Source organism: Achroia grisella, unplaced genomic scaffold (genome assembly GCF_030625045.1).
Source record: "Achroia grisella isolate CSIRO2021 unplaced genomic scaffold, CSIRO_AGI_Agris_v1 utg544, whole genome shotgun sequence".
NCBI lineage: Eukaryota > Metazoa > Arthropoda > Insecta > Lepidoptera > Pyralidae > Achroia > Achroia grisella.
Window position 1 is genome coordinate 4,096,877 of NW_026712929.1, and position 19,884 is coordinate 4,116,760.

The window sequence follows — 19,884 nt, forward strand, 5'->3', positions numbered from 1 at the left end:
ACTACAAAAGACAGGTATCAATGTATAGTTTAAAAGGTTTTATTTAGTAATATGAAATAAAATTTCTGTCTTTAAATAGTTAGAGAATTTTCCCATAATTTGTTTCTCTAAAATTTAAGAGGTAACATTTTACAATTAAAAAGTATTTATTACATCTGTCATCCGCGCAGTCTAATCGATAGTTGGCTACACCGAACGGAACTCTCCGTGATATCAACCAATAGAAATTTCTTATTTGTGTTCTGTTTCACTTCACTACTCTGAAATTGAACATTCCAAAGGCCGGTCTCCTCCCTCTCGGTGTTCTTTGGTAAGTGCGGCATAAATTCGATTATAAAACTAATCGTGAAAAAGTGTTAAAATTACAAACCATCGCGGAATCTAAAGTGATTTAATCGTTATAAAATATTTTCTAGTGAGTGATAGTGTAATTATTTATTTGTGAATACATAAATTGTCATAGAGGGAAATAGTTCAATCTTCAGTCAGTTCAATCATCTGCCGAATCGGCCATTTTCCGTCGTCGCTTATTTATATTGTTACGTGGTAATATAGTCTTAAATCAAGGCCTAATTGATATACAGGGAGACTTTCTATCCTCTACAACAGTTTTTAGTCTTTTATCGACTAATCTCAGTCATTGTTACGTAGTCCAAAAATTACGTAACGATCTGCAGTTCGTCGGTCAAACTGTCAAGTCCTCGGTTATCAATACCCAGTATTAGTTGAGCGACGATCCTGTGTGCACTAACTGATTTACTGACCTGTGATACGGTTTCTTTCAGTTGTCGCTCGCCGCACCCAAACTAACACAAAAATGCTGTCTGCCGCCAGATTGATCGTCGCCCCTGCAGCCAGGTCTGCTGTAAGTATTCTACGAAATATTTCTTGGTTTCTTATTTAAAATTTTCAGTACAAAACCCTAGGTACCAGAGAAATAGTATGGCCCTTTTAGGGCATATTTGCTGTCAGTGACATTTTAAGTATTAGTCTGACCTTGTTTATTCTGTACAATAGGTTTCATACCGGCTTATATTTAAAATTAATTAATTACATAGGCAGTGAAGACCAGAATTCTAGTAAAACATTTTTCCCAACCTTCAACTTACATATTATATAATAACCTAATCATGTACTAATGATAATCATTATAGATTACTATATAGTAACAGATTATAGGATAATCAATTGTACTGATTTACACTTAGTTTCGGATATAAAATTACAATACTTATATAATTATTGATTTTTCACTTTAACCTACATAGTGAATACCTACATAGCTAGGTACTTGTAAATTATATATTGCTTTGATTTGCAGGTTCTGAGCAACACTGCTCTATTGAGGCCACTTGCTGCAGTCCCCTCACAGACACAGATTGTGCCAGTGGCACCTGCCCAGTTATCAGCGGTGCGCACCTTCCAGACCACATCGGTCACAAAGGACATTGACTCTGCTGCCAAATTCATTGGTGCTGGTGCAGCGACAGTAGGAGTAGCTGGCTCTGGTAAGCATTTTGTGTTATTTTTTTAACATTGTGTTAATGTCTTGTCCACTAACTATATTTTATATGCACATTCTTAAGTTTTAACATGACACTAAACTGCTTTGTAAATTAATCTGAGATTTACAGTCATGTTATGTAGAATAATACTTTTTTTTTATAACATAATTCTATACAGCAATAAATCAATGTTATGCAATCAGATGATATTGATAGCACTGCAGTAAGGATTTCTCATCACTTCTATACATTACAATGCAGTTCAGTGATATAGAGATACAGAAAGTTATTATATATATTCAAAATTTATTAAATGTTAAAAATTCACAAAGTTTAAATGTTAATATAAGCTAGTTGTAATATATATTCTTCTCTTCTGTATCTCAAAGCCATTTCCAAAGGAAACTTCACGTTTTGTGTGCTGCTGAGACTGCTTTCTAACAAATGCTTGTGTCACCTACAGGTATTGGTATTGGTGTGGTGTTTGGATGTTTGATCATTGGCTATGCACGCAACCCTTCACTAAAACAACAGATCTTCTCATATGCCATCTTGGGATTTGCACTATCTGAAGCCATGGGCCTGTTCTGTCTAATGATTGCATTTCTAATGTTATTTGCTTTTTAAACAATCCTTTTATACTGAGATTTTATGTACAGTGTATATTACTTTTTGTGGATGCCTCATCTTTTTTTTTATGTTGCATGTTTTAATTTGCAATGATATTTACTTCTAACATTTTTACTCCATCAAGATCATAACTAGGTGAGCTAGCTTTTTATGTAATTTTCGTAGTTAGAGATAAATATTTTATTTTGTTGCCATCCTAACCTGCACATTATCTTAATACTATAATTACTTGTAATTACATAATGACATTATAATAAATTTTATATTTGTTATTTGTATTAAAATATTCAATTCCTATTACAGGTGCTGGTATTGGAACGGTGTTCGGTTCCCTGATCATCGGTTATGCCAGGAACCCCTCCCTCAAGCAGCAGCTGTTCTCATACGCCATCTTAGGTTTCGCCTTGTCTGAGGCTATGGGTCTCTTCTGTCTTATGATGTCCTTCTTGCTCTTGTTTGCTTTCTAAGCTATTTACTTATAAGAACACTACTGCCATCCCACATAACGAGGTTTCAGTGTATACTATCTGGAGTGGACGGCCATGGAATCGAATGTGTGGAAACCTCACCCTCATAGTGATGCAAGGACTGATGTGTAAAATGTGTTACACTTTACCAGTGCGTCATCTGGAATGCAATTTATTTAATTATGTAGTATAAACGATATCTGAAAATAAAATGTTGTACGTAAACATTAAACAAAAGCTACAGTTATTTCTATTCCTAATTATTGTAGACTGTTACTATGAATCATGTTATCATAGTCACACAAAATATTAAGAGTCGGTGATGATATCTTAAAGCCAGTGACCAGTTGTATTTGCGTGTGTATTGTCACCGACTTTTATATGGTGTATGCGTTTACCTGTTTGAGAATGTCGGCACATGTAATGTACATTTTTAGGGCGATTAAATGATACAAACCAATTTCAGTGAGCATTTATTGTATCACCCAATATTATCTCATGACCAGCAGTAAATTTTAAAGACACCCTAAAGAACAACCCAATTTATATTAATAAATTCTTTTCCTTATCACATTTTATTGAAAATGGCTGTATACATTTTATAATTTGTATGTATGATCTCTAAGAGACTAGATCTAGGAGGGAGGATTGTATTTAAAATTCCTAATACAAAGATACATTTATGTAGGTATTGAGCTATAGGGTGAGCCATATGCAGCGTGCTTCTAACACTGGAATAAAAACATTACAAGTAGTAGAGACATTTCTAAACAACAATAAGTGACTTGCAAATAATATAAAACTTAACCTTACATACATAGGTAAACCGTTAGTCGTAATGATACTATACACGCCATAACAAATGCACTGCAGTTCACTGAACTAAAAACGGATCAATAGTCGAATGTGCACCATTCGACTATTGATATAGAATGCTATACTTTATGAGTATGTGGTTTAATGTCCAGGACTAGAGATAAAATGGATTTGGATGATTATTAGACCAATTTTTTTCCGTTTAGTATCAAGCATTTAATTATTTTGAATCTCGTACGCAAAGTAGTATAACATCAAAGTCCTCGATCTATAAGCGCAACTCAATCGGGAATGATTCTTATCGTACAGTATATTTTTTAACGTTGCTTTGATTGATAACGAGACAGATTCATTAGTTTACTTCGGTTTAACCTTGTAGCGTGTCGACAGCATTAACCGCGGAGGTTTTTGAGACTAGTGGCAAATGAATTGACAGATCATCTGCTGATAAGTAGCAACCATAGTATACCTACAAGAACAGTTTCACGGACATCGCGTCATTACATGCCCTTAGTACCAGTAATGTATTTGCATTCCCTAGAGTTAAAAAACTGCATTTCCTATAGTTACAATGCCATACCTCGAAGATGAATTAATACAAAGTCTACTCTGGAAAACTGAAATCAAGTCCACTGTAGAACATAACTTATGTCCTCTTGAACTCTTCGAGCTAATTGGAAAAGTACAGCCCTCAAAAAAATCTGTTTACCCATAATTTGCTGATTAGGTTTCCATAATTGTGTAATTGGTTACACAACTTATCTAACCGAAGGGAAAAAGGTCGTAGTCCATCCTGTGAACGCAATTTATACGACTTTACACGCTGTCTTCATTCACAGTAACATTATTTTATTGCATGCATCACAACAGAAGTATCAAACTAAGTTCTATTTAAAGAATTAAAGTGGGTCGTCCTCTTTCCGTGCGTTCTTGTGATAGAAGGACACTACTAAGTCCCTGAAATCTCCAGGCCATAGTTTTGAATTTGAAAGAAATATGTCTATAGATTCTATTGTAATATTATAAATGCGAAAGTTTGTGAGTAGGTATAGATGTTACGCAAAAACTACTTAACGGATTTTGATGAAATTTTACAGTAATAGAACTACACAGAATAACATATAGGCTATAAATTTCACGCAGGTAGAAACCGCGAGCATATCTAGTTATGAATAATTGTAATATAATTAATCGAAGTTCACGAAAACAGAATAGTAAACAAACTTAGTTTAGCACTTAGTGGACGGCGAGTTTGTAATTAAAACAAATTATATTATCAACAAATTTATTGCAAATGTTTTTAATGAAAGCATCTAAGAGAATACCTCAGTTAAAAATAAACATAAATTCTTCTTTATCTGGAGGTAAACTCTTAAATTTTGTTTGACAAAATATTTATGGTGTTAATTTACCAAAAAAATCCAGGCATTCTTAATGCATTGTTTATCGTTTTTAAAAGATTCGACTTCAATATAGATCAAAATGAATAAATTCCAATAATCCATCGGTTTGTACTCACTTTGCAAATTAAATAGCTCACCATCAAGTTCTCAAAGAAATGTAAAAATTAGAACCATTTACTCGCTTCAATGCGCCATGTATAAAAATCTAGTAAATATTTTTGCTGTTTTTATAATTTTGAATTTCTTATTTGGTGTCTAATTATCACTAAGTTTTCACAGAAATGGAAATACGAATACAATATGTCTTCAATATTATATTCAGCTATTCACATTTGAGTGTGATAATAAAAATACATTGTATATTTCTCATTACCATGATTGGATATTTTTACAAACAAAAAAGTTTTAAACATTATCTCTATTTGTGAGTGTATTTGCACTTTGTTAACAATAGTTTCTTAATTCTACATAAGTGCCATAAAGCACCAATTAAAATTGACGAAACACATGACGTTGGTCCTGCTAACGGCATACTTCCTGTATCAGTTAGCAGGGCTTGTTTTCACATAACTATAGTATTTTGTTTGTTGTTAATAAATGTTCATCTCAATTACTTGTTACATGTCAATAATTTTGTGTAATGTCATAATTTATAAACATTAAAATAAATGTACCAAGGCACGATAAAATAAGATTGAATGTCTACACTTCCTTGAGAAGAAATACACTTTATAAATATGTATAAGTCATAACATAATTTTATTCTACACATCATGAGTACCAAAAAACATGCTTACATAATTCTGTTTCAAAAGTAGGTCAACAATATAGTAATACTTATTTCACTCTATTACTGAAAACTTTAAAACAATGAAAAACTTATGATAACATCTTTACAATAATAATATTTACTCTATCTTGAAATATGGGATCTTTAAACCATGCTCTATTGACTTTGAGGTGTAGTAGGGCACAATAAATATGGTACATAACATGGAAAACTGTGCATATTTAATCTTACTTAGCCTACAGCAAACGAAAATAAGGCATTTCCCCACTATTCACATCAATAGAACATAACATCTGAATCACAACTGCACATTCACTCTTGATTCGAGTACAATAAAACGGGGCGAAACTATTACAGTACAATACAATCTGTTTTATGAGATCAACACTCGTAACATTATTTGGTCCAAAATTTAAAAGTAAGAATTAATGTTTCAATGAACTCGAGTCAAAAGGACGACTTACACATTATTTTTGGCTCATCCTAGTTCCGTAAGTCCATAACATTACAACTAGACACCACATACTCACATAAACTAATATTGATATTTCTCTCTGTTTGCACTTTGTGAGCATGGCGATCTCACTATCGCTAAGCTCACAAGGCACTAGTTATATTATATTACAAATAATATAAATAACTTTCTGTCCTTACACACCTACTTAAATAGCTTCAGTTTCAAACTGGTTGCCCTTGGTAATTATAATAGGTCCATAAGTTTCATGCTGTTCGAGTTTCAACACTTGATGTTTTTTGAGCACAAGTAAACTGTAGAACTTTTGTGCAACCTGAAAATAAAAGAGAATTATAGTAACAGACACACAATAGGCAGAAGTTATCTTCTATAATGTATAAAAAAGAAGAAATCTAGTAACCAATGAAACTGGTAACAATCTGACAGTCTATCTAAAAATGTACCATAACATCAAAGTCAAACTACTAATACAGACAAAATTTTATGAAATGTTAAATATGAATTACAAAATATGCAATAAAATTATCAAAATCATTTCAGCATCACAGATCGTTTTTTCAAATTTGCGGCCAAAAGAGTAACACTTATGTGTGTGTTAATAATTAATTAATAGTCAAACATATATATAAATCTTTTCAAAGGATCCCCTGAATTGTAAAAAACGCCTAAAAATATATAAACATCAATTGTTTGTAATTTTTGTCTTTCTGGCTCCAAATTTAATAACGACCCACACGCGCAAAAATTATACGGCGAATTAATAATTAATATATGTGAAAAAAGACAATATTCTTGAATATTAACCTGCTTCCTATTATTGTGCCTGGGCGCTAAATCTGCGAAGGAGAGCTGCATGTCGACAGCTAGTTTAGGTCGCATCACGGCGAAGAGTTGTGCCGCGCGTCTGTTCAGTACTCGCTCCTCGAACTGCTCGTCTGTTTCGCCCGCCTCACGCTCGCCCTCATCCGCCTGAAGAGCGAATATTGTTAAGATCGATCGTATGTAGTCAACTATGATCCCGATCGGTAGGATATATTCTTAACATACATTTTCTACGAGCTCATAGACATGTGACACAATGCACTGTATATGTATTTAGGGTTTATAGAGTTACTTATTGAAAATGGTTATAGAACGCCAACTTTGTGGCGTATGTAAAGGAATCACATGTAAACAGAAGTACATACTTATCATGTATATTGTTCACCTTAACTGAATTCCATTGTAAATAAACAAACAAAATTAAAGTAATCATTATAATGAAATAGTTGCTACTTACATTCTCTGGTGTAAGTGGAAGGTCGTAATCGTGAGGTGGACTGTGATGACCTTGTTGATCGTCGTAACCTAAATTTGTCATTTGCATTCCAGTCTGAAAATATAATAATTGCGGCTCGTTACATTTTTTAATCTCATACCAATGTTAATGGATTTTTCTAGAAAAGTCCTAAGTTTATGTACACAGAACTTTTCCTGAATAATAAAACCTATCTTAATTATATTGATGTATAAGTTAGGGTTTTATATTTCAAGGTTTACAATTATTTTGTAAGTTATTCAAATAAATTAGTGTAAGGGACACAGAGGAGTATATTACGATGCAATGTTCATCTATTATTATTTCCTAATTATGTAATATATTTTCACTGACAGCGCTTGAGAACTGACTCATTGGACCAGCCTCATGAACTGAAACCATTTAAAAATAGCCAATAGGTTGGACTATTGTTTAAAAACAGATTGTCAATTAGCAAGATTAAAAGAAAAAAAAACGTAATATTGACCAGAAATATAATTGTGTGATAATACCTGATAGTCGGCGTGCTCGTCGAGAGGTATGAGGGGCTCCATGGGCACCTGCGAGCGCTGTAGTTGCTCGCCAGCGCCCAGTTGGGGCATCATCGGCAACTGCTCCATACTGTGCTGCAGCAACGCCCCATGCTGTACACCTATTGAATAATATTTTTTATATAATTGGAGTAACAAACAAACTACGTCCCACCTGATAAGCGGTAACCGTTTCCTATATACATAAATAGTATTATCCTCGGTTACGATTGAACTTATAAAAAAGGTAAACAAATACATATTTTATCGTTAAAAATATCACTGGAAAATATGGAAATATTAACACATTTATCCAACTGTTGAGGGTTTTTTATCACCACTATTAGTAAGAGTATATATTTGTTTTCAATTTGTAAATATCTTACTAATATTACAAACGTGAAAATTTGTGGTTATGAATGGAGGGATGGAAGTTTTTTACCCTATCACGTAAAAACTACAAAACGGATTCTTATGAAACTATAGTAATATAGATTATAATCAAAATAACACATAGGCTATAAATTCCACGCGTGTGAGACCGCGGACACTAGTTATTTGTAATACAACAAGATATCCTTTGAAAATTGTGAGAAAAATAGATGAAAACAATTATTTTTTAAATCCACTTGTCTATGATCGCGTATGGATGTAACGGTAAAAAAATATTTATGCATTCAAATTTGCCTAATTTGACGGTACTAGGCTATTTGAAATCTCACAATATAACTTTGAAAGGATGAGATTTCGTGTAGATGAAAACACAGGATAACAGTAAGTATGATATAAATTCGTCTAACCATTTAATATTACTACTAAAAGAACAGCGTGTCTCTTGTATTAGGCGCATCAAATAAAATGTACAAACCCGATGGAGTCATATCACCATGCTGCAATCCACCTGGAGTCATTCCACCATGGTGTAGACCCGCCGGGGTCATACCGCCGTGCTGTAGGCCCACCGGGGTCATACCTCCGTGTTGTAGACCCGCAGGCGTCATACCTCCGTGTTGTAGACCACCTGGCGTCATACCACCATGGTCCAGACCACCTGCAAATATGATTTCAAATGTAATTTTTGAGCATGTACAATATTTTATTTGTTTCACAAAGATGGAAGTGTGTAGGGGCATTTATATCGAAGCTGAGATTATTAATTAATAATGGAACACCAAGCACAAAGGTCCACTGCAAAGTAATTTACTTTGCAGGGGACCTAATTTAACAATCGTAATTGTTTTTACTAAGATCCAGGCAGCCATTTAGCCGTGAACATACAATAAATAGACAGACATGCCTTTGCTATTATAATAGTATAGTTATATACTTCGCTTACTTTCATACTAGGTGACGCTGTGCGTATTGTCTTGGGTTTATTAATTACAACTTGAAACTTTCTTACGTGATGTGAAGGTCTTATCCGATTTTTGTAACGGACATCAGATGGTGTAAATTCGCTATTCATTGTTCGAGATAAAAGTAGACTGCATTCTATCCATCCAATGTCAAATTTCGTAATGATGAAGTTAATACGTGAAAGCAAGAAATTATTCGCATTTATGGTATGTCAAGTATGATTATTTTTATAACACTTCTTTGTTTATATAGAAAGATATTAAAACTTACCTGGTGTCATACCACCATGATGCAGGGCGCCGGGTGTGAGACCGCCATGTTGTAGGCCGCCCGGCGTCATGCTGTCCAGACCTAACGCGGGCGTCATGCCACCCATGCCGGTTAAGTCGCCAGGGGTCATACCTGTCACATATAGTAGTTACAATTTATATTGGGTTAAGTAACGAGATGTTTGACGATTTCATGTTTAAATAGTCACTACAGTCATATAAAAAAATTTTTCAATAATTGGTAAAATGGCAAGGGTTCCATTTCCTTTAAATTTCACTACCATATCACAAATACATATTTGATATTTATATATATATATATATATATCGGACATACAAATGCAAGATTAGGCAATAAAAAAAACTAACTTCAGCCTAAAAACCTAATGATTAGACCCTATCCAAATATATACAGAATCACATGAACAGCACTAATAGTCAGTTGATAACAATATTTACCTCCGTGGTGTAATCCGGCTGGCGTCATACCGCTACCTGCCAACCCTAAATCTATTGGTTGACCATCGCCATGTTGGAGGCCAGCTGGAGTCATTCCTCCATGACTCAACCCACCTGAAAACATGCACAATAAGATTTATCATACTACGAAATTCATTCATTCAATTTTACGTTGGCGATACTTTCAATAAGGTCTTGACAAAAATCTTAAACGAATATCTTATACAAACTAACACGACAAATATGAGAGGAACAGCAATGAGAATTGTTGCAAAACCGTTTAATGCAATAATTGATATACATACGAAGCTGCTTAGGTCAGCTAATTTTCAAATACAAGAGGTGTGATTTGTTGAATACTATTATTTTCTAAGATTTTAAGTCAGTTTAATATTTTATATATCATCCATTACAAAAAATCCAATGTTTCTGAAATAGATTAGAATAAGCCGATGCAGTACCTAGCCACACAATGGGTATTATTATTTTTTTCAATTTAAAACACTATAAATATTGTACATACCTGGCGTCATAGCACCATGTTGCAGGCCTCCAGGTGTGAGCCCTCCTTGAAGTAAACTACCAGGAGTTAACGATCCCAGAACACCGGGCGTCAGTGGTGGACCCAGCGAGCTTAACATACCACCTGCAAAATGTTTCATACTTTAAATATGTATCATGGAAAATTATAACTAAAAAAATATTTTATGCTACACAAAAGATTAAATTTTAAATACAAATTAGATCAAAGATCTTAAACTAATATAACATCAATTTTGAAAATGGAAGTAAACAAGAATTCCCTTTTCAGATTGAGGTTCGAAATGGAAACCTAAGAAGGAACTTTAGAAGAATTTTACTGGATTATTAGATCTTATTGTATGTCTTTATTAAGATTATTATGTCTTTATTATTTTTTTAGTCTTATGAATAATCATGCATTTTTAATAATAAGCACAAGAGTGGTATAGAGAGGATAGATTCCATCAGTCGTGATTGAAAATTAGTTAATATACCAAATATAAATCACCCAGTGTGTGAAGAAACATTACATGCGGCGCATAATAAAGCTAAATTTACATATTTTTTTATTTTATGGTAATATTTTTAGCATCATGCCGATGTAGTGTGTAATATGTACATGTGCAGTTTGTGATAACCATAAAATGGAGACTATTTAAGTTTTAGATGCTATAAATTCCTTACGTAGGTATATTAAATTTACTTTCGAAACATAAAGCAACTTTATTTCAAGTAAATAGCAACCATTGGTAAACCTTGTAAAATAGAAATTTAATTTCTTTGTTTTTCGAATGGTCTAACGTGGATTGAACACAAAATAGTGATTACAAAATGAGATTAAGTTCCGAAAATAAATCTCAAAAGCTGCCTTTGCACGTACGCTCTTTCACGCAATAATGTGTATATAAATGGAGACATATAGAACGAGATAGACTACGCATGCCACGAGCATGCGTAATCCTGCGATCCTTTATCGTGAATGCTCTGGCTCCTTTTAGTAATAATTATCATTGCAAAATGGAGATCTGAATATGGGCCGTTCAAGTATTACGTAAGCACTATAGGGGGGCGGGGGGTCTTTTCTTTGCTTATTTTGGATGACATGGGGGTGGGGGAGTCTGTATGATGATTACGTCATCGGTCGTAATTTAATTTTTTACACGAATGGCAACCCTCACATTGTCTTTGCTAAAAAAAACAATACATTAATTTAGAAATGTTTACGTAAGCATGGGGGGAGGGGTAAGAGCTTTGCTTACTTTTGCTGACAACGGGGGATGGGGGGTAAATAATTGTGATAAATCTGCTTACGTAATACTTGAACAGCCCCATACAGACCAAAGACATAATTATAGAAGTAAATCTTAAACGTATCTGAAAAATAAAAAATAAATACATAACAACAACAAATACATAGATACTATCACGTGCGAAAGAGTGATCACAAAAAATTGTAAAATGCAATCCCTTACAATTGCGCACGCTGTCTTTCCCGCATTAAATAGCGCGCGCTCCTGATAGCGCGTGAAAGAACGTGTCATATAAAGTCAGCTAATGTGTAGCAATAAAAGAGAAAATTGAAAGTGAATGATTACTTAGTATCGAGGGATGTGATGCAGGATCTGCGGCGGCCGCCTCCGCTTCTCGCTCCGCTTCTACACGTCACCATTGTCGGGTTAGTTAGTGCATTCATTACGTTATGTGTACAACGTACTATGCGATCGAAATATGAACGTACATACATATGTCACTTCATTATTTAATATTTAAAAACTTGGTTAAAAAATATTTTTATTGATTCTAGTATTTAACAGCTTTAACTAGCAAAGTTTTAACTGTAAAATATAGTATAGAATTTTATTGAAACAAGTCAATTATTCTGAATACTTTACTTTATTTCATATTTTGATCGCATTGTACACCAAGTAATAAAGGTCATAGTGAAAAATTGGTTAATGTGATAATTTGTTATAAAAGCATAGTAGTAGGAAACAGTCTTTAGTAAATAGTTAATATAGTTCATTCCAGGAGACAATAATTTTGTATTTATTGTAGGTAAGAGAAAAGAAAGTGTCAATTGTCCTTGATTATAAATTTACAATGCTCAAACTTATTAAAATATGCTAGTATTTTTGACTATATTTGATGGTGGACTCGTGGTAGATTGTTTGGTGGGTATTCTCTATTTTATGTATTTACAAAATAAACGTATTTTATGTGGGCTATTATTAGTATTGCATAGCTATTTATATATTATAATAAAACTTAATTTGTGTAGATGTATCGAATCAGTGACTCACAGTCGCTTAACTATGCTTATTATTTATATATTATTTATGCTTATATACATGATCGTACATATGAAAATCACTCCATACTTTGTGCTGGTTCCTTTAAATAATTATTTTTTCAAATACATTGGGAAACAGAAGTTAAGGTAGTCAAGAAGTGTTAACCGAGTTGATATATAATTATAAAGATGTTTAAAGGCTATTCACAGCATCATTTTAGTTGTGGTATTATATATCTATAATAATTGTATAAATTTTTAATTTTAATTATCAAATTAGGGGTACCTAAATTAATTATACACTCACCAACTGAGGGTTCATACTCCTGAGGTATTGGTGTAGGTGGTTCCATTTCTGGAACTGATGCTGGCGCTGGTGTTTCTGGTGGTAGAATTGTCTGTAGGCAAATTAGGGACATTTAGTCAAAAGGACTTTTATAAGTAATCATTGACAAAAAGTAAAACGGCGGAAAGCCAACAGTGGGCATCACAATTTTATAGTTGAGTTTATTTAAAATCAAGTTAGTTGAAAAACGTCATATAATATACGTACGTATTTAACACACTCGTGTCTATTACGCCCTCGCCATCGGTTCGGGCGGCCGCTTCGTATGTTATAACTATCATAACGGACTTATAACCTTATTTACCATAATAGAATTATTTGATTTCTCGACACGTAACTATAAGAAATATCCTTTCTGGTGTATTATTTTAAGCTTTTAAATTTAATTCAAAAGTTTCAGCAAATATTTACAAACAAAACTTTCAGAAGATCAGATCAATATGATATATGATGAGTGAGAGTGAGAGAAATAGGGTAAGCAGTGAAAGTGACTACAGAAAGGATATATTGATTCTCAATAGAGAATATTACACACCTCGTCATGTCGCCGTTTCCGCGTCTGCCGACGAGCCACCTCTGGTTCAGGGGAGCGAGCTTCCGTTTCTTCAGCTTCGGTTCGGAGCGTCATGTTTCGCTGGTACTTCTGCAATCGAACATATATATGCTCACTCACCACACTATATACATTTATAAACGAGATGTAAACCTCGGGATTATTTTGATAAATTATAGCGGAAAATATTTATCTAATCATTTAGAGTATGATACTTTTTGTAGAAAATTTCAAGAAATACCTTTACAAACTTTTACAACTACTGAAATGTGCTGCCCATTACAGGCGGAACTAGAAACGTTACTCATTCTTAAGTAATTAAAACTCTAATTAAAGTAATGCGGAGTTATGTTAAAATTTAGCGAATATTATAAATTAAATAATTTATGGAGACTTAAAAAACTCACTCCCATTACAAAAATCTGTATCTACAAAACACACACAAACCCTTGAGAGCGTCTGTCTAGTAGATTACTACCGTGACTATTTTTATTCGACTCTTCAATAATAAATCAAATTAATCTAAGAGATGGCGGTAGATTCACCCTATGTCATGTTGGATATAGCAAAGTAAATGTGTGCATGCTATCGCGTTTACCATGTCAATAACAACTGTTACTAATAATGCAACAGTCTACCGTATCTGAAATAATAGTCTAAAATGCATTTTGTTAGTTACCTTAAACAGAACCCGGGACGGTATTGGCCTGGCTGGTAATGTGAACAGTTTCTCCACTCCGCCCGTCTCTTTCCAATGCATCAGTCGCCGCGTAGGCGGCGCTAAATCTAGTGTAGTCACGATATCCGATGTGTTACTTAATTGATTCTTCATTTCTTCTCCAGATATGTTCTTCACTTCGTCAACTATGAGTTTACGTTTACGTTTCGCCTTTGTTATACCTGAACAATAATTGATTGTTGTAAGTACACATTTTTAAACGACTACTATTACAAAGAAGTATATGATTTGTATAGCTGATATAAGAATGAAGAAAATTTAATATACTTTGCAAAGATAAGAAAAAAAGGTAGCAGAGTTTTTTCTACACCAAGTATAAAATATTGTGATATTTTTTTATATATAAAGTTATTTTTTCTTAAACATTATTTTATATTTGTATATTATCTGTTTTAAATTTAATTTTTTTAAATTTTAATTCGTGTGGGGCCAACTGAAAATCAGTGCTGGAAATATGTTTACGATAAGGCACTATAAGAGATTGCTTTGAGCAATAAGGGCACTTTTTATTAGTATATATTTCTATATTAAGTCATTTTTTTTTGTAAATATTGTTTTTTTTATGCACAATTATTATTATTACTATGTTTCCAGCGTATTCTGGGTAAACATGAAAATATATGGCACCTCAAGATTAGAAAAGCCAGCACCGCGTAACGGGAAGAGGCGAGGTTGAAGAAAAAGATGTTTTTGGTCATGATTATTGTGTCGACAATTCTATTCTAGAATAAAAAGGAATGAACGCAGAAAATAGTGAATACGACGACGATGAATACCCTTGAGCACGGTGGCGTCAACCGGCGCGAGTGCGAAGGACTCCTCCTCGTTCTGCAGCAGCGTGGTGTTGTCCAGAGGCGCGTGGTCTATTTCCGCTTCCGGCGGCGCGGTCTCCGTCGCCGCAGTCGCAGCTTCCGCCGCGGACACGCCCTCTTCCGGTGTGGGGTCCACATCCTTTACACGTCAACACTCTCATTGCAACGATTCTTAATAATGGGATGGATTGGTTAAGAGTATATAGTCAGCAATATTATATCCTCTTTTTTTTCTAACTATTCTAAGGCTGTATCTGGCAGTTACAGTTTTTTTTCTACAGACATAATGACAGCTAAGTTTCTTATTTTATTGCCTCATAACCGTTTACAATTCAAATTCTTGATCAAGGATCACTTCAATTTTATGAATAAAAGAAATTTTAATTTAATAACAGCATCCTTTTAAGAAAAGCATTACCAGTGCCATACCTATATAATCTATGAAAAAGTAGAACCTTTGGGCACAGGCTTTATACTTTATTAATTAACAGTAGTACGATGTCGAACCTGAGAGTATCGTTAGGTCCTTCTAGCTTGCTTGAGAACAATATCCGATTTATATAAATAATAGTAATGTTACCATAGGCCTGACTGAGGGTGGTCGCGGCAGTGCCGGCGGCGGCATCAGGTCGGCTGCTTCTTCCGCGTGAGCCGCCGTCTCGTGCGGTGGGGACCCACCCCAGCTGTATACAATTAAAATATATTTACTACTATATATAGTTGATTTAATAGTTAGGATGTCTCAACTGTAGCTGTCACGCCGCTAAAAATACCATGAGAATAATGAAAGCAGTGAATGCCTGAATTTCCATATAACTTAAATTCATCTGTTATATTATAATTATTTTAATTATCTGTGTGAATACAAACTGACAAAAGAAATTTTGCAAAAATACTTTTAAAAAATTAATGCTGAGATAAATACCTAAGAGTTTTGATACCTTTCCGTACCAGGACACGATCCAGGTAGATTGGCACCCACGGCTTGGCCACAAGCAAAGGTAAGAAGTTTGTAAATACGGGATGGATGTTTATTATTCTTTCATGCAAAAACTACTGAGCAGATTTTGATGAAACTTTACAATAATATAGCTTTTACATCAGAATAGCATATAGGCTATAAATTTCACGCGGGTGAAACCGCAGGAACAGTTAGTAAACAACATAGTGTGTATGGCCATAACCGTACCTGTGCTGCGGCGAGTGTCCGGCGTCGTAGTGGTCGCCCATGTCGTCGTCCGAGTCGGGCGCGTCCGCCGCCGCCACCGCAGCCTCGCCCGCCGCCTCGATCTCCGCCTGCAAAAACATACAACCTTCTATATAATACTGTCCTATTCGAACGGGGATCGAAAGTATCTTACTTTCGAAACTAAACTTCGAAACGAAAGTAAAGTCGAATCCGTCAAGTGGGCCTTTAGCCATTCCATAAGTCCTTCTGCGGGTTTCGAGTGCCATCTGCACTCGTCCGGGGAAGCTGTAAAGGTATCGACAGCATTACAGTCCAAAAAAAAAGAAACCTAAAGCAACATTATGTCAGGTAAATTGCATTCGTAACTACATTCCCTTGTCAAATAGAAATTTCATTTAATTCTTTTTTCTATGGACTACGTAAATTAAACACAAAATAGTGGTCACAACTGGTGTTTAAGTACCGAAATAAAACTTCAAAAGCTGCCTTTGCACACGTAAGTTCTTAGACGCGGTAATCGGCTTTCACGTGGGAAAGAATGTATATGTTAAATGTAGACAAGGAGAGCGAGAAAAACCGCGCGCGCGCATCAGTTTGCGCATTCCCGCCTTCTTCAATCGTGAATGCTTTAGCAGCTTCTAATAATGAATTAATATTGCAAAATGGAAGTGTTCTGATAATGTTCTATATTGTGTATACTGTGTTTACCTGCAGCGACTGTGGCTGAGCTGAAGTAGCTAGGCCGGGCAGGCCAGCCAGCGATGAACCCGCGCCACCTGGACCTCCGCTAGCCGTAACCTCGCCGAAGAGGTCTCCCTCGAAAAGCCCACCAGCATCTATATAACAATATGGACAGATACATAAATATGTGATGAAATATAATCCTTGTAAAAATTATTGCTTATAGGATGCGCAGAAATACTAGAATATGTATTAGATCTATAAGACATATTTAAATTCAGTAAAATAAATAAATCCTCAATATTTCTATCTATATACATAATTTATTGTTTTATGACATGCTTACGGAAGTTAAATAAAAATCTAATTAATGTTTTGATCACTCAATCCCAGTACAAATAATCTAACTTTAAATATTTGTATTCTTGTATACTTGTTGACCATTTTGAACTATGTTAATAATATTATGAAAATCTATTTCTTATCCAGCACTTACGTCCAAAATCTCCCACATCACCAATGGTTCCCCCAAATCCATCATCCATGGGTCCATGTGGCGCTGCTTCCATCCTACGTTCATGAGCTGGAGTAGCCAATGAGGGCACTCCATTTGCACTTGTACTTGGCACACCTGGTTCTTTACCAGCCAATTGCATGGACAGGGATGAGCCATCAGCAAATAAAATGTTACTCTAAAATCAAATTTACTGACCATTGAATCCACATTCAAAGAATATTTTTATTATGAACATCTGATGTAAAATGCTGGACAAATTGTTAACAATGAACTACCAAAAACGAGAAAGTTAATAAAATAAATTTTAAATTTATTTCTAAATGAGATTTATTGGAATTTAAGTCACTTGGTTATTATGAATACTGTAATAGACATGGTATATCTTCATATGGGTGTTCTAATGGGTACAAGTAAGATTTTAACCTTTCTGTTTTATAATAACAAAATGGAATACATTATTACAAAATTAAAAGAAATTGACATAAACAATTGATCAATTACTAGCTGACATGACATACCCTGTCCTGTCTTAACTATAAATATTGACTTTGAGCACCATACACAGGCAAACAAACATAAGAAAATTAAACTATCATATTGAGATTTATGTTCCAAGCAACCTTCATTTATTTTTACTAAACTTCTCTAAAAAAAGAATTTGCAAAATCGGTCCAGTTGAGGGATTAATTTTTTTATATACATATATATAGAATTATTTGTCAATTAAATTGTGTCTAAATATTACATTGTTTTTCTCTTTGTATATTAGTCTTTTTACACCTACTTGTGTTTTCTAAAAGATAAATATTGATTTACCTGTTCCAAACCTCCTTCAGTACCAATGGCTTCTCTCATAATATCAGGGTTATCAGTATCAAATCCCATATCACCAAACCCATCATCATGGGTGACCAGATTCAATGAGCCATAATCCTCTCGCATAGTAATCTCCTCAGCCCTTGACTGATTCAGGGAAAATTGAGCTTCAATATCCACTTCACTGTAATTATCATATAAAAAACAAATTAAAATGTCTATATATCAATATGATATTGACATCAAATCACAATTGAGTATTGTGATTCATGCCATTTGTTTAATTAATTACATTTACAAAAAGTATTTAGAAAAATAACTTACTTCAATTCGGGCATAGCTGTATCAAAGTCATGAAAAACCTCTGGAAGAGTGATAGCATTCATGGCTGCTTCTCTATGCTCTTCTGGCAGATCCACCATGCCCGGTCGGAACGCCAACTAAAATACAAAAATGTAATTGAAATACCAAAATACATTGCACCATGTACTTAATGTAAATAATGTAATATTCACATTTCAATGAGTAAATACAAGACAATATTGTTACCTTGATTTTGACAAATGCTTCATTGCAATCTTGTAAGAGATACTTGGCTTTTCTAGAGTAGATCCTGACAACACCCAGTAGCAGATGGCCAGAGGTCCGAAGAGCCATTTTCACTTTTGGCTTCAGGATACCATCAACAGACTTCTCTATATTGGTTTCAAACACATGTGCCTTCGTTAACTTCTTATCCCAATGTGCCGCCAACCAAATCTTGGCCAAGGGGCCTTTCTTGGCCAGCACAAAATGTGCGTAAAACATGTTAATCTACTAAAACCTGACCTGCAGTTACATCAATCTGGTTCTGAAAAAAAGAGTACAATATGTCTACATCACAACATTTTGTTCTCGTATGGAAAGTAAAATAAGTTCATCTTCAAAATTATTACAGAAAACCACGAAAGCATACAACAGAAATTGTTTATTACGGTTATAAACTGTAACGACTGAGCGTAGTTTGGCGCCCAATCTGTAAAAACTAAGTTAACCAAGTTGTAGGTCTATATCATATCTATAATTTAGAGCCATTTGATGGGCTTTCTAACAGGATATATTTTTACTATATTTGTTAAACTTTACCAATTCACTATATCAAAAACTATAAATTACACCTTTCACAAACAACGTAAACATGACAACAGTTACGCTTTCAAGATGGCGGCGCTGTGGTTTACTTTTTTTTTTATTTTCATAATCAGTATACTAAAACCAAAGCAAACATTACATAAAGCCAAAAAATGCACGATATACCAAGAGGTACATTTTAGAATTAAAATCTATCATTACTTCAACTTCATTTTTCACAAAGCTATGACATGATTCTTATGCAAAATGTAAATCTAGCCTAATGTAAAAAAATAATAATATATAAAGTTG

At 34.2% G+C, this 19,884-nt stretch overlaps 2 protein-coding genes across 7 annotated transcripts; one reads left to right on the forward strand and one right to left on the reverse strand.

Annotated features, from left to right (window-relative positions):
- Positions 1–199: 199 nt before the first annotated feature.
- Positions 200–3,067, forward strand: LOC131847843 (ATP synthase lipid-binding protein, mitochondrial). Of its 3 annotated transcripts, none has more exons than XM_059197511.1 (4): positions 200–310; positions 786–865; positions 1,322–1,508; positions 2,439–3,067. In XM_059197511.1, the coding sequence occupies exons 2-4, from the start codon at positions 818–820 to the stop codon at positions 2,600–2,602; spliced, it is 399 nt and encodes a 132-aa protein (XP_059053494.1). In that variant the 5' UTR covers positions 200–310; positions 786–817; the 3' UTR covers positions 2,603–3,067. The 3 variants fall into 3 exon arrangements, with proteins under 3 accessions (XP_059053494.1, XP_059053495.1, XP_059053496.1); XM_059197512.1 differs by lacking the exon at positions 200–310 and adding an exon at positions 317–415; XM_059197513.1 differs by lacking the exon at positions 200–310 and adding an exon at positions 522–546.
- A 1,936-nt stretch (positions 3,068–5,003) lies between these two features.
- LOC131847874 (double-strand-break repair protein rad21 homolog) lies at positions 5,004–19,671 on the reverse strand. 4 transcript variants are annotated; one of them, XM_059197562.1, is made up of 21 exons: positions 19,588–19,671; positions 19,012–19,312; positions 18,787–18,902; positions 18,463–18,646; positions 17,626–17,821; positions 17,157–17,284; positions 16,449–16,555; positions 15,840–15,942; positions 15,224–15,398; positions 14,388–14,608; positions 13,691–13,798; positions 13,117–13,207; positions 12,115–12,174; positions 10,521–10,643; positions 9,998–10,111; positions 9,540–9,671; positions 8,782–8,964; positions 7,896–8,035; positions 7,366–7,458; positions 6,891–7,055; positions 5,004–6,399 (listed from the first exon to the last, which is right to left on the reverse strand). In XM_059197562.1, the coding sequence occupies exons 2-21, from the start codon at positions 19,267–19,269 to the stop codon at positions 6,274–6,276; spliced, it is 2,823 nt and encodes a 940-aa protein (XP_059053545.1). In that variant the 5' UTR covers positions 19,270–19,312; positions 19,588–19,671; the 3' UTR covers positions 5,004–6,273. The 4 variants fall into 4 exon arrangements, with proteins under 4 accessions (XP_059053545.1, XP_059053546.1, XP_059053547.1 ...); XM_059197563.1 differs by lacking the exon at positions 19,588–19,671 and adding an exon at positions 19,437–19,581; XM_059197564.1 differs by lacking the exon at positions 19,588–19,671 and adding an exon at positions 19,398–19,414.
- Between the last annotated feature and the right edge of the window lie 213 nt (positions 19,672–19,884).

Bases quoted from the DNA above. Each gene is read 5' to 3' on its own strand.
- LOC131847874 (XM_059197562.1), bottom strand. From the start codon at position 19,269: ATGTTTTACGCACATTTTGTGCTGGCCAAGAAAGGCCCCTTGGCCAAG. The intron at 10,644-12,114 runs GTAATCATTCAC...AACATTTTGCAG, and splicing joins ATCACATCCCTCGATACTAA to GTGGTATGTTAAGCTCGCTG. The intron at 7,056-7,365 runs GTAAGTAGCAAC...TTCGCTCTTCAG, and splicing joins TTCCACTTACACCAGAGAAT to GCGGATGAGGGCGAGCGTGA.
- LOC131847843 (XM_059197511.1), top strand. From the start codon at position 818: ATGCTGTCTGCCGCCAGATTGATCGTCGCCCCTGCAGCCAGGTCTGCT. The intron at 866-1,321 runs GTAAGTATTCTA...TTTGATTTGCAG, and splicing joins CCCCTGCAGCCAGGTCTGCT to GTTCTGAGCAACACTGCTCT. The intron at 1,509-2,438 runs GTAAGCATTTTG...TTCCTATTACAG, and splicing joins AGTAGGAGTAGCTGGCTCTG to GTGCTGGTATTGGAACGGTG.